The following is a 14,959-nucleotide window of genomic DNA, read 5'->3' as shown; positions in this document are numbered from 1 at the left end:
TCTGTTCTTTTTGGGGAAAGATGTTGCACTCTCTTGCACACCCCCCCCATTGGAGGGAGTTTGTAACTAATGAAATGATTGTCTGGTATTGGTGTTTCTGTAAGTAGCAGCTACCTTCTGTCTTATGGGGTTTTCGACAAAAGCATCAAACATTAGTATGCCACATTGTTGTCACATAAACTTACTACCTTGCTTGTTTTTAATTACAGATGTATTCAGTTATCATCTTGGTAAAAAATTGTTATTTTCCACTTTTAGTCCAATTTTGTGAAAAAATGTCTTAGAAGGTGAAAGTTGTGCAGGTGATTTCTGCGCAACTAGCATCATCGAACCGAATTGTGAAAATTACTGTTTTCTCGAACACTATACATTACTACTTCCATTGGTCACAAAAAAAAAAACGCTGCCCCAAACTCACACCCTTGATGTCGATGTATTGGGCTGGTGTGTTGCTCAAGTGCTTGATATGGTTAATTAGTAAGAGCGAAAGGACCAGGATGTATACAGAAAACAGCAAATTGAAGAGCCATGGTTGCCCACCATGCTTGCCATGTTTCTTTCATGCTTGCCATTCTTTTTCTTCCATCCAATTACATATTCCTCATTTTTGCATTCAGTACACCACCTCATACACTGTGGCTTTCTTATCCCCAGATCCTGTCACAATATACTTGTCATCTGGGGAGACGTCACAGCTCAGGACGGATGAGGATTCCTTTGACTAGAAAGAGAGAGAACGAGACAGAAAATGAGATGTATCTGTAATAATGATAAGATCAAGGTATCTCTCACGGTGTCACTAGAGGTGTGAAATTATTTTAAAATTTAAATCAACAACTGCCAACAAAGTCAGTGAGCTAGATCCCACATCTTGGTTTGTTTTTGTTCTGTTGCCTTCAATGAACAGCGATTTCCTGTCATCATAGAGCTGATCTATTATTCTAGTTGTTAATTGGGTAGCAAACTTTTAAGGTGCATTCGGATATTAATAACTATAGTGAAGAGCCAAAAACATTGATGGAGGAGGGTTAAAGCTTGATTGCAAAAGTACAACATAAAATCTCTCATCCAGGCACATATACACACCTGGAAGATACTCGCTCCATATGGTGTCCTCCATGCATTCAGCAGATTGTCCTTTCCTGTGCTCACAAACCACTTCCCTGAAATACACATAGAGCTTTTAGAAACCACAAGTTGCACTGAAGAAATCAAAGGGAGGCACAATACATCTTCATAGTGATTGATAACAAAACAGGCTATGAGATGGCGCGATGGCATAGTCGGTTTGCTTTCTCGTACCGCAGTAGGCGAACTTGAGCGAGAGAACGCAGCTCTCGTGAAGGTGCAGCTGGTATTTGTCTGGTTTGGAGACGTGCAGCACTTCCACATTGCTGCTCTCCATTCCCACTACAAGCCACTCTCCCGTAGGACAGTAACCCAGAGAAAAGATCTGAGTGCACGTGAAACACATAAATATAAATCAGCCAACTCCAACACAAAAGGAAATAAACAATGGACTGCATTTAATTTTTGCTGCAGTACCTGTGAAGTGAAGTCGTGCTGCTGGAGCTGTCGGCCCTCTCTCAGGTCCCAGCAGCGCACAGTGTTGTCCAGACCCCCCGTCCACAGTTTGGTCCCATCGTTAGAGATGTCGATACAACTGGCTCCATCTGTATGGCCCTGGAATTGCCTATAAAAGACGAAGATACAAGGACATCACCTCAAGTTCTAACATTCTGTATCTCATCAACAGTATGTAGTCTTTAAATACCTGACAAGCGTTTGGTTGTGCAGATCCCAGACCACGATGTTTCCGTCACTACAGCAGGAGAAACAGACCTTGTTGTCTGGACTGATGGCCAGAGCGTAGCAGGCCGGAGCCGATGACGTTAATTCGGCCTTAATACGTGGAGTGGGTGTGGCCAAGTCCCAGATTGATAGCGTGCTGGCTTCACCTCCAACTATCAAGGTCCTCCCATCTGGGAGTATCTTACATGAGCGGATGTAGTTGTCTCTATTCTGATTGGAGAAGAAGACAAAATATTTTATTCGTTGACATGTATTTTCATTGTCCTATTAAAATTTATTTTTTTTTTAAATAGGATTCATTATTCATGTTTCCAAACAGTTTAGAAATGCTTCTCTCACCAAACAGTCGAGTTGGGCCATGGGGCTCTTGCTGCCCGGTTGGCTGATGTCCCAAACTTTGACGCAGCCTTTCCCACCGGTGTAGACGTGACGTGTGGAGGTGCTGATTGTGACCGCACACACCACCTCTCCATGACTGAGGGTGTGGATCTGACGGGCATGCCGGGGGATACCTGGGCCTAGGAGGGCATCAGGAGGGAAGGGCACCGGCTGCATTTGACCATCTGCACTCACGTGGAATGAGTATGCACTAGGAGAGTGGAAGACTTAGAAATTACATTTTTTTAATGATGGGAGCTATTTAGATTTACATGTCGTAGCATAACATGTTTACATGGTGTAACTGTAAATTCAACTGATGAGCGTTCACAGGTGAAAAACGATTTATTAAGAAACTGTCAAGTTTCCATCCACTTTTTCTGTTCTTTTATCGACAAAGTGAAAATGCATAAAAATGTTTGCAAAATTTGCAGTCTTCTGATAAACTAGTGCGCTTGATGATTTCATTCTTAAAAATAACATGTTGTCACATAAGTTTTGGTTTAGTGCAAAAAAGAACAACAAAAGCAACAATCTGATATTGAATTGTGTATATCACAAATTGTGTAACTTTTGTGTCCCATATGTCCCCAAATTCGTGTAAAATGGAGAGAGTATTGAGATATTTTTTTTTTAATTGGCCAGCTTATTGTTATTTTATTTTCACATAATTGTAAATGTAAGAAGCATTTACTTTAAAACTATGTCCACATCTTCCAAAAAAAAAGCCATCAAAACCTGGAATGTGTGAACAAATTTCGGTGTCTTTATAGCCTATAACTTTTGGTATAATATGGCCCCATATAGCTGTTATTTATGACTTAATTTGGCTGTCACTATACACTTATGTTTTTTTCCCCTTCATTTAAGTTAATTACTCCCTCCATATCCTTTTTCTCTTATGTCTATTTTTATCTGTATAGTAATTATTTAGTCACTTTTGTTTAATCCCCTTGATGCTACATGTTATTTCTCATTTTGTTTTTCTGTTCTGAAAACTCTTGTCTGTTATTGCATTACAATAAAAAAAGAAGCAAATTTTTCTGGAGTCTTCTCATTGGCCAACATCCACTTCAGACTTTCAGATATCTTAAACAATCATAAATAATGGGCTTACAAGCTGGACAGTGCAGATTCACAGTTTTTATGCACTAAAGTTAAACGAAAATATACTGTCGACATTTGTGAAATTTTATAGATCATTTGCATTTCTTTGTGTGCGTCATTTGCTGCCTTAAAGGTACAGTAGCAGATCAACATGTTTAATTCTAAGGGTCAGAGAGAGGGTGGAAAATGGTAGAGAAAAAATGAATTATGACAAATGTTTTTGGTGCAAGAAACCATGACCTAACATTATAAGCAGTATAGAAATGGGCCCATTTGGGGCCTGCATAGCTCAGTGAGTAAAGACGCTAACTACCACCCCTGGAGTCACGAGTTCAAATCCAGGGTGTGCTGAGTGACTCCAGCCAAGTCTCCTAAGCAATCAAATTGGCCTGGTTGCTAGGGAGGGTAGAGTCACATTGGGTAACCTCCTCATGGTCGCTATAATGTGGTTCTCGCTCTCGGTGGGGCACGTGGTGAGTTGTGCGTGGATGCCACGGAGAATAGCGTAAAGCCTCCATGCACGCTACGTCTCCGCGGTAACGCACTCAACAAGCCACGTGATAAGATGCATGGATTGACGGTCTCCGATGCAGCTGAGGTTCCTCCTCAGTAACCCGGATTGAGGCGAGTCACTACGCCACCATAAGGACTTAGAGTGCATTAGGAATTGGGCATTCCAAATTTGGGAGAAAAGGCGAGAAAGTAAAATAAATGTAAAAAAATGGGCCCATTTAAAATGTGCTTGTTAAATGGAATCAGAAGTATTTCAGCTAAAGTTTAACAATAGAATTATACAAAGTTTGTGTGTGCTGTTCAGTAGGTGCAGAAATAATTAAATAAAGTGCAGCAAAAAAAATAAATGTTTGCTTGAACTCAAGTGTTTTTCACACAGTAGCTGTCAGTAGTCAGTAATACACTTGACTAATACATCCCAAAAAACAGGGAGCTGAAAGTAACTTACGGTTTGCCACCAGTGGAGCTAGGCAGTGAGGACGAAAGCCCTGAGGATCTAAGATGTGAACGAGATTCGTATGCTACCTATGGGTTGGAGGAGAACATTCAATTATTTTACTTACACTTACTGTATGTGCATATGTTAAAGGAATATTTCATGTTAAAAACAAAGAAAACGTACTGAAATACATTTACAATTGAAGTCTACTGGCTCCTAAAATCGAAATGAAGTGGATGCCATTGATTCCCAATACAAAGCGTCTGTATGTGTTTGTGTATTTTTACCATAGGGCTGCGTGTGTAGGCACTGGCTGCTGCACTGATTTGGGGTGAAAGGGTCAGCGAGCCTCCAAACCCACCTGGGCTTGCCAGCTCTCCATTGAGCCCAGCATGAGACACAACCCCAAAGTGAGTCGGGTAAGAACCGGGTGTCATAGTCAAAGGACTCCGCAAAGCTAAAGAACACCCAACAACACAATAAACTGCACTGAATTAGAGCATGTTTCATTTTAAAGTACATAAATAGACACGGTCATGACCCTCTTACCCAGCGGGTCTGCTGAGGAGGCGGGTTTGTTGACAAGGCGTAAACAAGAAGTGCTGGGCCCGGGTGGACCAGGGGTAAGAGGGTCATGGTGGGACGGAGAGGAATTGCCTGATTTGGAGGAGGGGGACTGAGATTTCTCTCTCTGCAAAAGGAAACAAGAGACAGATAAAATTATTGGTTATAAATGTATGTTGTATAGCATCACTTGATCCCTAAAAAGAAGCATCTCAAAACTACAGTGGCCCCAAAAATAATTTTGACACTTAAAATTACGGGTTCAATACAAGTTAAGTTCAGTTGACAGAGTGCTCATTACCCCAAAATAAATTTGATTTGCCCCTCCTTTAACAAAAGAGACAATCTGAGTTATAGTGAGGCACTTACAATGGAGGTGAATGGGGCCAATCCTTAAATGTTTCAAAAGTATAACCACAAAACATAAACAAAATGTGTGTTAACATGACTTTAGTGTCATAAAATCGCTTAGTAAACTTTTCTGTGTTAAGTTATAACCAATTGTGCCATGATGATGTAATGTTAACAAACACTAAAATGACTGTAACCTTGTAAGTGCCTCACGGTAACCTTGTTTTTTTATAAAGAAAAGGGGGGATGAGTTGAAATAATTTTTTTGTATAGTAGTCATCAAAGAATAGCTATCATACTTGCAAAGTGTCCTTATTCTTGTCAGGAGGGGGGCTGTGTGGTGGGGTGGCCGGTGGGGGACTCGGGGATCCTGGGAGCTCTTTCCTCAGGGTGGGAGCTCGGTCTAAACCATTCCCATGAGGAGAAAGAGGGGTACTGTCTATGGGGGAGGAAGGCTCCTAGAAAGAGGAATATCATAAAATCTGTAATATATCAATATAATATGATATCATATTTTTTTCTTTCATGAAATCACTCCCACTCTTAAATCCATGCATTAGCATGTCAGATTCAGTATGATTTTGCTGTTCACATTGTCATCCAAAAAACAGATTTGTGTTTTATCTATCTATTTACTCTCTCTCTCTCTCTCTCTCTCTCTCTCTCTTATTATGTCAGCCTCTGTTGATGTAACTGAGTGAGAAAAAAGGGAGCTGATGTTTTCTCATTCAATGCTTGGTGTGGGGTATTGCATTAATTCTGATATTTTGCCGTAATTACGCATTTGGGTCACGTAATAAACATAATAACACACTGCAGTCCACACTGATATTATTGTGATATTATCAGCAATTACTGAATGAATAATGTTTTTTTAAATATGAGTGATGTTCACAATGAACTGTATTTATTAGGGCTGTTCTGTATTTTAGAATCAAATACAAATATGTAATTTAGAACACTGGGTAATCAGAAACATAAAGCTAAGTGTTTAATTTCTGTGCCAAGATAATACTATATAATTTAAACTGTAACGTATATATAGACTTTAGAATGTTCTGTTCACTTAATGTGTTGTATGATTTAATGGTGAATGTGAACTCACCTCATTTGAGACATCTACCACAAGATTGTCCTCGCTCTTCTCTCCATCACTATCCTAGAAGACAGCAAGCAGGATAATAAATACCCCCATGGAATAGTTATCAGGTACATACATGTACAGTATTGCAGTATACTTTTCCTGCTCTCTCTCCTGGCCAGTTTCACCAATCACAACAGGGGAGACTCTTCCCTCGCTCTCTCTCTCTTTCACCTTGTCCATTGCTATCACAGAGCTCACACTCAATTTCACTCACCTCTTTCGTCCATCTCTGGGAATCGGGGGTGACAACGCACTTTGTTGCCATGGCAACTGCGCTTTGATGTGATCATGACCTGATGTTCCTAATGACATCATCCCTCTAATTATACCCTCCCAGATGGTCACATCATACTCTTTACTACCGATGTGTGTTTTTGTGTGTTGGGTAAACATTACACATAATACGCTGTTGAGCACAGTGACCTTAAAATACATGCACAGAGACAATGTAATCTATATACTGTATATGCTGATGATTTAAGTCGTCATTTGCTGAAAATCTTCCCTGCCAGTGTAGCTCTCAAACTCAAGTGCACTTTTGCATATTCAAAATGCTGTCTAAAAATAGGTAACAAGCGGGATACAAAACAAACTTTTTTTCCCACCAGCCACAGTGACTGGTGAATGCCCAATTTGATATACACTATACAGTACATTATATAGTAGAAATGAACATATATAGTCCAAATGTCACTGCATGCCCTTTGTGTTGTACAGTAATTTATACAGCAACAAATATCTGGAATTATAATGTAAAAATACACTGAACCTTTAGAGTTGCACGTGAAAGGCAGACTGCCACTGAAGTTCTGAAAACACAGCAAATCAGACATGTGCACTGTCTGCTTTTCTTTGTGTCTGTTTTTCAAAATATAATCAGGTTTGTTTGTTCAAGCATGATTTTGTGTGTCTAAAGGCATTTCTTTTCAAATGTCACTCCGAGATGTCTAACAGATGATCAAAATTACCCGCCATTGCACAAAAAGTACCTGCATTTGGCATTTGGTGGGTGCTAATTTCATACCCTGCTTACAAGACACGTAAAAGCCAATGGCATTTGGTATTACTGAGGTGGAGCCACGGTGGATCGGACTTGTTGGTACAGCACATCCCACAGATCCTCAGTCGGATTTAGATCTGGGGAATTTGGAGGCAAAGTCAACACCTTGAACTCTTCATCATGTTCCTCAAACCATTCCCGAACAATGTTTGCAGTGTGGCAGGGTGCATTAGCCCGCTGAAAGAGGCCACTGCCATCAGGGAATACCATTGCCATGAAGGGGTGTACCTGGTCTGCAATGATGTTTAGGTAGGTGGCACATGTCAAATGTTAGAAGAACATTGCACAGAGCATCACACTTCCTCCAACTGCTTGAAGTCTTCCCACAGTGCATCCTGGTGCCATCACGTCCCCAGGTAAATGGTGCACACGTACACGACCATCCAAGTGATGTAAAAGGAAACAGGATTCATCGGACCAGGCGACCTACTTCCACTGCTCCAAGGTCCAGTTCTGATGCTCACATACCCATTGTAGGCACTTTCAATGGTGGACAGGGTTCATCATGGGCACTCTGACCGATCTGGGGCTACGCAGCCCCATATACACAGCAGGTTGCGATGCACTGTGTGTTGTGATACATTCCTCCCGTAACCATCATTAACATTTTCTGTGACTTTCTGTCAGTACAAACTAGATGGGATAGCCTCCGTTGCCTCACACATCAATGAGCCTTGAGCGCCTAACACCCTGTCACCGGTTTGTGGTTTGTCCCACCTCAGACCACTGTCGGTACGTTGTCACCACTGCTGACCAGGAGCACTCCACAAGCCTTGCCGTTTCAGATATGATCTGATCCATATTAGCTCCATTCCTGCTTGGAGGCGGACTCCACTGCTACATGAGTGATGATGACTTAATGCAACAGGTGCCAGCCAGACATCACTTCAGTCTAATACGATGGACTTCAGGGGATGATGATAACTCCAACCATAACACATGGGATACTTTATATGCCATTGCCTGAACCTTGGACTTAGGACAGACCTCACCAAAATTACCTGCTGGTTGAACTGCGATGCAACTCACTGATCTCTGCCTGCATCACCTTGGTCTAATGGTGGACTCCCATAATACACTCTTGAATTGGAATACATAGACTATCAATTAATTGCAAACAAAAGTCCTCATCAGCCAACTAACAAAGGACAATTGCATCTATGATTAATCCAGGATGAACTTCAAAGACATTAGTCAATTAATGCAAAGCTGCTTGTGTTGTGAAAAGAGCTATACAAATAAAAACATAACAATTTGACCTTTAGGTCTTCACACTTGCTTCTTTCTCATGCAACAAACACATTGACTATGAGAGCTGTTATGGCATATGGGTTTGGAACAACATGTAAATGATGGCGGAACTGTCATTTTTGGGTATGCAAACTCTTTAAGCTCCAACAAACAACAAGAATAAACATTGCATTTCCCTGAGAGTTAAACTAAATATAATTGCGTTCACGGAGCAAGATCTGAAACCCTCCCCAGCACCACATCTAAATGAGTAGTGATTCACATTTCAATAATTGTTCGTTGACAAAGGATTTTTTGATTTTGTCAACAATAACAAAAATAAGACAAAAAAGATGCATCATGACAATAATCAAACAATTTTAATTAAAACATACAGTTGCTAAAAAAAATGAATGAGAAAAATAATACCGAAAGATATTAGCAAGTCAGTTAAGATGCTGACTACCTCCCCTGGAGACGCTAGTTTGAATTGTAGAATAAAATTGACTGAAATGCTTGAATGACATGATGAAATATCGAATATATTTAAAGGACATTTTCGTCAAAAGACAAATTAGACTAAAATAAATCAATTTTAGAAAAATGAAAAGTGAAAATTAACACTGTACACAGCGATTGTATGTATTGTTTGCATAGAGATTGAGACAACTGTGATGTCATTATTGTGGGACAGAACCTACGTAGTGAGACGTGAGGACGTCTTTATCATCACACCGTCTCCGTTTGGCATCACTGCTGGTCTGTGAAGAATAAACCCCTGACGGACCCTGACGATCCTCTGCTGCCTGACTGTCTGTTGACGACACTGATTTACTCTACAGAGGCAGAGAGAACACAGTTTAAAGACACTCAAACACACGGTCCTACAAAATGATTAGATCAGAGGTCTTAAACGTGTGGTAATACAAAATAATCTTAATCTAAGATAATATTAAGAAGCTGAGGTTTAGCTGAATGTTTCATTGTCCCTTCCAAATTACAACGTATTCAGTAAAATTGAAATGTAATCTACACATTTATGACTCTGTTCATCAATTATGACTTTTTTAATGGCTTTGCAATATAAGCATGTAAATACATTAATATGGTACAATACGCATGTTAATATAGGCCATTCTTAAAATATAACTTCATACAATATGTACCAGGGGACCCCCTGCTCTATCCTGGCCTGTTCTAAGACCTGTTGGCTTAGACGATGAAAAGTTCACCTTTCAAAATGAAATCCTCTTCTATGTTCTCTTTTGCAATAATAAACATCCTTCCAAAAAAGCGATGACTACTGAAGTGGCCAAAAACAGTTGATCACCATCCAGTGTAAACTGTATGTCTCCTAGCGTTCATTGTTATTAGGAGTAGAGCAAAACTGGTCTCAGATCAGTGACTTCAAACACTGGGTTTTTTGCAACGATGCAGTTTTACGAGCCAAACGGGAAGTGCATTGGACTGAGATGAGAAAAAAGGGGACAAAGAAGCCGAGTTCTCTCAATAAATTTGCTTTCTCTCAAATATCTCTCTGTTCCTCCCTCTCTCTATCTCCTTTCACTCCTCCTCACTCAGTCATTTCCTGGACTCACTTGTTTTCTTCCTCTGAACTCAGCAACAAGAAATCACCTCAAAGACCCTGACTGTTGTGACTACTTCCCTTATGAGTATTGTATTTGTATTGTATAACAACAGAAGCTTCTTATTAACATAAAAACTCTTCAAGTAATAGTTCACCCAAAAATGTAAAATTTGAAGGAAAAACAAAAACAGTCATGCCTCTACTAACACTTGCACACACTGGATAATAGCCAGCAAGAATGCAGGTTTTTGTAATGTTTGACATAACTTTAAATTACACAAGTTGCAAAATTATTGATTCATGTTATATATGTTTTGTTAATAAATCGAGAACAAAAAAAAAAAGATTAGAAACTGATGAAATGTGCTACCAATAAATAGACAGTTACGATAAAAGTTTCGGTTATTTTTATGACTTTATAAGTGTTTTTTTTTTTAAAGAAAATGACAATATTCTTAATGACTATTAGCTGGCTGGCCTGAATGATGTAAATGCAGTTTAAAAAACTAAACGCTATCTATTCAATAGAGTGGAATTCCATAAAACATCTTGAAGTGTAAAGATTGAAATCCTAGAATTGTCCCTGCTTGCATAGATAATGTTTCAGGCTCATGCATAGCTAAATGTGTTTGTGAAACATACTTGCATAGAGTATGATCGAGGCCATTGCATTGTGTTTCAGGTCTTTGCGTTACTTGTCTTGAGTAGAATAAGTTTTAACCCCTTGCTTAGCTAGAAGTCATTTTATAGAGCAGCGTTTCCCAACCCTGGTCCTGGAGTACCCCCAAAACTGCACATTTTAGATGTCACACTTTTCTGACACACCCAGTTCTGCTCCTGGAGCCTCTACTAACAAGCTAATGAGTTGAATCAGGTTTGTTAAATAAGGAAGACAAGCAAAATGTGTAGTGTTGGGGGAACTCCAGGACCATGGTTGGGAAACACTGCTGGGTATAGAGTACATACTTGCGTAGAGTACATTTCAGCAGCCAATTGCAAGAAACCCATTAAGCTAAGAAAATAGTGACAATACACTTACAATTAGAAATAATGGTTTTCTTAACTTAAGGGGTTTCTTGCAACTGGACCCAGACCCTTGCACAGCTAGATGTGTTTGTGGAACATACTTATGTAAAGTATGTTTCAGGCCTAATACTGGAAACAATGAACTCACTCTTTCTTCTTTAAGTCTGATCTTTCGTACTGTTTGCCACAACATGACAATGGTAACTATTATGGGTTAAATTGGGATAGGTGGGGGAACCCTAAAATTGGGTGATGTTGATGTTGGCATATATGGTATGTAATTCATAGAAGTTGTTCTTCCAGATACAATTTACTAGGATTCTGTTTTACTGGAATAATGATATGTCTGTCAACATTTATTTATGTCATTATTCAACTGAATTGTGAAAATACATAATTATGGAATGTGTCAAATTAATTTAAAAAAAAATGCATCCGAGATAACAATAAATGGAATTGCATTATTTCTTTTTGTAATCGAAGGTGCAGGGACGTCATTTCCGACCGTACCAGCCCAATTTAACCTCTGGCAACTATGATGCAACAAATTGACAGAGAATTATGGTTTGTTACATAAAAAGATTTCATAACCCATTCTTCTATTTAAAGGCTCCATATTTGGAGTCATTTATCAAAGGCAATACAGTGGAGGCATGCATACACACACACACACACACACACACACACGTCTGATACTCACCCTGCTGGGTGCACCCTCTGGGAGCGGAGGAGAGAGAGGGAGAGAGAGAGAGGAGGTGAGTTTGAGGATTGACGTCAGTCTAGATAATCATAAAAATTCCATAGCAAGCCAAGGTCATGCTGAAAAATTCAGTCAGGGAGCAGTCCTCCTTCTGGCCCCACTCTCTATCAGAGCCTCCAGACTTCTCAGAACTCTATTCCATCTACTGCACTAATTCAACACATTTACTATACCCTCCTCCTCACTCTTTTTAAAAGTTCTATCTGTTTTAATCTGCTTTAAGTGATCTTACTGTAACTCTAACAAATAAGATGCCTGGTCTTTGAGAGCTTATATATGAGTGTACAGTTTGAAAGGTCAGGCATTGTCTCACCTCGCAGGTGCTCGGGGTCAAGGTGATTGCGTTCGTCCTTGTTAGTGAGGTGGGAGGAGACTCCCAGAGCTCCGGTGAGGGCCAGCAGTCCAGACGTGCCACCCAAAGACAGGCCTGAAGGGTGAGGAGTGAGAGGGATACCTGGAGTGTGGTGAGACAGGTGCTGGAGCTGCTGCTGCTGAGATGGATGGATGGATGGATGGATGGATGGATGGAAAAGAAAAGAGATCATAAACAGATAAAGTCTGTCTCTCTCCTGTGAGCAGAATTACAATTTATTTTGTTGCTGGCTGTTAGAGACACATTCTCTCAGAAATCCACTGTCAGTGATACAGCCCACACAGGACTTTAACAGCACAGAGACAGAGAAAGAAAGACGCTGTTGACTCATTTTTAAAAGTGTATGGATTTAAAACCAGAAGAATTTATCTGGTCTCTGTAAGTCATATTATTATCAGAACAGTTTAAAGCTGAAGTTTGTAAGTATACTTTTCTGTGTTAAAATACTTTCTCCTATGCCTGCTCAATGCTGCCTTCATGACATCTGAATGATCGTAAATATGAATTTCCCACTTGAAAGTTGCACATAATTGTCCCCTGGGAAGTCACTGGGAATCTCTGAGATAATTTTAATACCCAAATTTCCGAGATGGATTGAGTCATAAGCTTTCAACATGGTGGAGGAGAGTACTGTTTCTGAAAGAATGACAGGTTTTATTTATTTTTCTTAATATTTCTAAACACTCAGTTTACATCTAGACTAAAGACTCATCTATTTAGCCAGGCATACACCTAATATATCCCTCAACTCACAATTATCTGCTTTAGTTAGGTCAGACGGAACCAGAAACATTGATTGGGATCCATAACTCTGCAATAAATTGAATGGCATCTATGCTAATTTTATTTTATTTGTTTCCCTGTCTCAACCTCAGGACTCCTATCCTGAGGTCACCAGAACTGGCTGGATCCAGCTCCATTCCTGCTTCGTGTTGAACTCCTCTGCTAAGTGTCACTGTGTGATGATGAGTAATAGAAGCCAGTGCCAGCCAAACATCACTTCAGTCTATTACGATGGACTTCAGAGGATGAACTGATGCCAACTCCAACCATAAGACAAGGGATACTTCATATGCCATTGCCTGAACCTTGGACTTAGAATAGACCTCACCGAAATTACCGGCCAAGTTGAACTGCAAAGCACCTCACTGATCTCTGCCTGCATCACCTCTGTCTAATGATGGACTACACTCTTGAAATGGAATACATAGACTATCAATTGCCAACAAAAGCCTTCATCAGCAAACTAACAAGGACAATTGCATCTATGTGAACTTCTGCAGTTAATCCAGAATGGACTTCAAAGACATTAGTCATTAATCTTACAGTTCATACAAAATCTTTGTTTAAACACTGACCCTTAACACTTACTTAGTTTAATCATTTTAAACCATGACTTGCACTATACATAAGTAAAATTGGCATTATATTCATGATGTTAGCCAGAGGGGAACTGGCTCCCATGGTGAGTCTCATTTCTCCCAAGGTTATTTTTCTCCATCAACCAACATCTTATAGAGTTCTGTGTACCTTGCCACAGTCATCTTCGGCTTGCTCACTGGGGTTACTAATTTTTAAACACAATTCACAATTGTAATTTATCAAACTTCAAAATGATGATTCTAAGACATTATAGATATTACAGTTTTATTTTCTGTTAATGCCTGATCTTCTGTAAAGCTGCTTTGAAACGATGTGTGTTATGAAAGGCACTATACAAATAAAAATGACTTGTCTTGTCTATTTATCTACAGTGCTGTGAAAAAGTATTTTTCATTCTAAATTATTTGAGATATTCAAACGAGATATAACATAAAACAAAAGCAACCTGAGTAAACATAAAATACAGTTTTCAAATATAAATATATATTTTATATTAAAACAAAACATTAGCCAACAACTATTTCACCCATGTGAAAAACCAACCGTCCCCTTACACTTAGTAACTGGTTGTGCCACCTGTAGCAGCAACAACTGCAACCGAATGCTTCTGATAGCTGGAGATCAGTCTTTCACAACGCTGTGGTGGAATTTTGGCCCACTCTTCTTTGCAGAACTGCTTTAGTTTAGCCACATTGGAGGGTTTTCCAGCCTGAACTTCCCGTTTGAGGTCCTGCCACAGCATCTCAATCGGTTTCAAGTCAGGACTTTGACTAGGCCACTCCAAAACTGAAGTGGACTTACTTCTATGCTTTGGATCACTGTCTTGCTGCATAATCCAGTTGCGCTTCGGTTTTAATTTACGAACTGATGACCAGACATTCTCCTTATGGACTTTCTGGTAGAGCAGAATTGGCCCTGAAGCAGCAAAGCATCCCCACAACATCACACTACCACCACCATGCTTGACCATAGGTATAATGTTCTTTTTGTGGAATTCTGTGTTTGATTTATGCCAGATTTAACAGGACCCCTGTCTTCCAAACAGATCAACTTTCGACTCATCAGTCCACAGAACATTCACCCAAAAGATTTGAGGATTTTCAAGGTGTGTTTCGGCAAAATTCAGACGAGCATTAATGTTCTTCTGGGTTAGCAGTGATTTTCGCCTTGCCACATTTCAATGGATGGTATTTTTGGCCAGTGTCTTTCTGCTAGTGTAGTCATGAACAGT

The 14,959-nt window shown here is 39.8% G+C and overlaps 1 protein-coding gene across 2 annotated transcripts in view; it reads right to left on the bottom strand.

The window, feature by feature from the left end:
- Positions 1-218: 218 nt before the first annotated feature.
- Positions 219-14,959, bottom strand: part of LOC127641021 (transducin-like enhancer protein 4) — a 60,113-nt gene continuing 45,372 nt past the window's right edge. Inside the window, exons 7-20 of one of the 2 annotated variants that reach the window (XM_052123752.1) lie at positions 12,286-12,463; positions 11,913-11,929; positions 9,300-9,434; positions 6,270-6,323; positions 5,464-5,622; positions 4,799-4,940; positions 4,537-4,706; positions 4,259-4,335; positions 2,152-2,401; positions 1,775-2,022; positions 1,546-1,693; positions 1,303-1,453; positions 1,087-1,163; positions 219-721 (exon numbers count right to left, since the gene is read on the bottom strand). In XM_052123752.1, the coding sequence (XP_051979712.1) occupies positions 614-721; positions 1,087-1,163; positions 1,303-1,453; positions 1,546-1,693; positions 1,775-2,022; positions 2,152-2,401; positions 4,259-4,335; positions 4,537-4,706; positions 4,799-4,940; positions 5,464-5,622; positions 6,270-6,323; positions 9,300-9,434; positions 11,913-11,929; positions 12,286-12,463 (1,914 nt within the window). In that variant the 3' untranslated portion in view covers positions 219-613. The remainder of the gene's footprint in view (positions 722-1,086; positions 1,164-1,302; positions 1,454-1,545; positions 1,694-1,774; positions 2,023-2,151; positions 2,402-4,258; positions 4,336-4,536; positions 4,707-4,798; positions 4,941-5,463; positions 5,623-6,269; positions 6,324-9,299; positions 9,435-11,912; positions 11,930-12,285; positions 12,464-14,959) is intronic. The other variant, XM_052123753.1, reaches the window with a different exon arrangement.

The sequence above is a fragment of the Xyrauchen texanus genome, chromosome 50, assembly GCF_025860055.1.
Source record: "Xyrauchen texanus isolate HMW12.3.18 chromosome 50, RBS_HiC_50CHRs, whole genome shotgun sequence".
NCBI classification, from domain to species: Eukaryota; Metazoa; Chordata; class Actinopteri; order Cypriniformes; family Catostomidae; genus Xyrauchen; species Xyrauchen texanus.
Note: the sequence above shows the minus strand (reverse complement) of the source record. Positions and strands in the feature narration are given on the sequence as shown.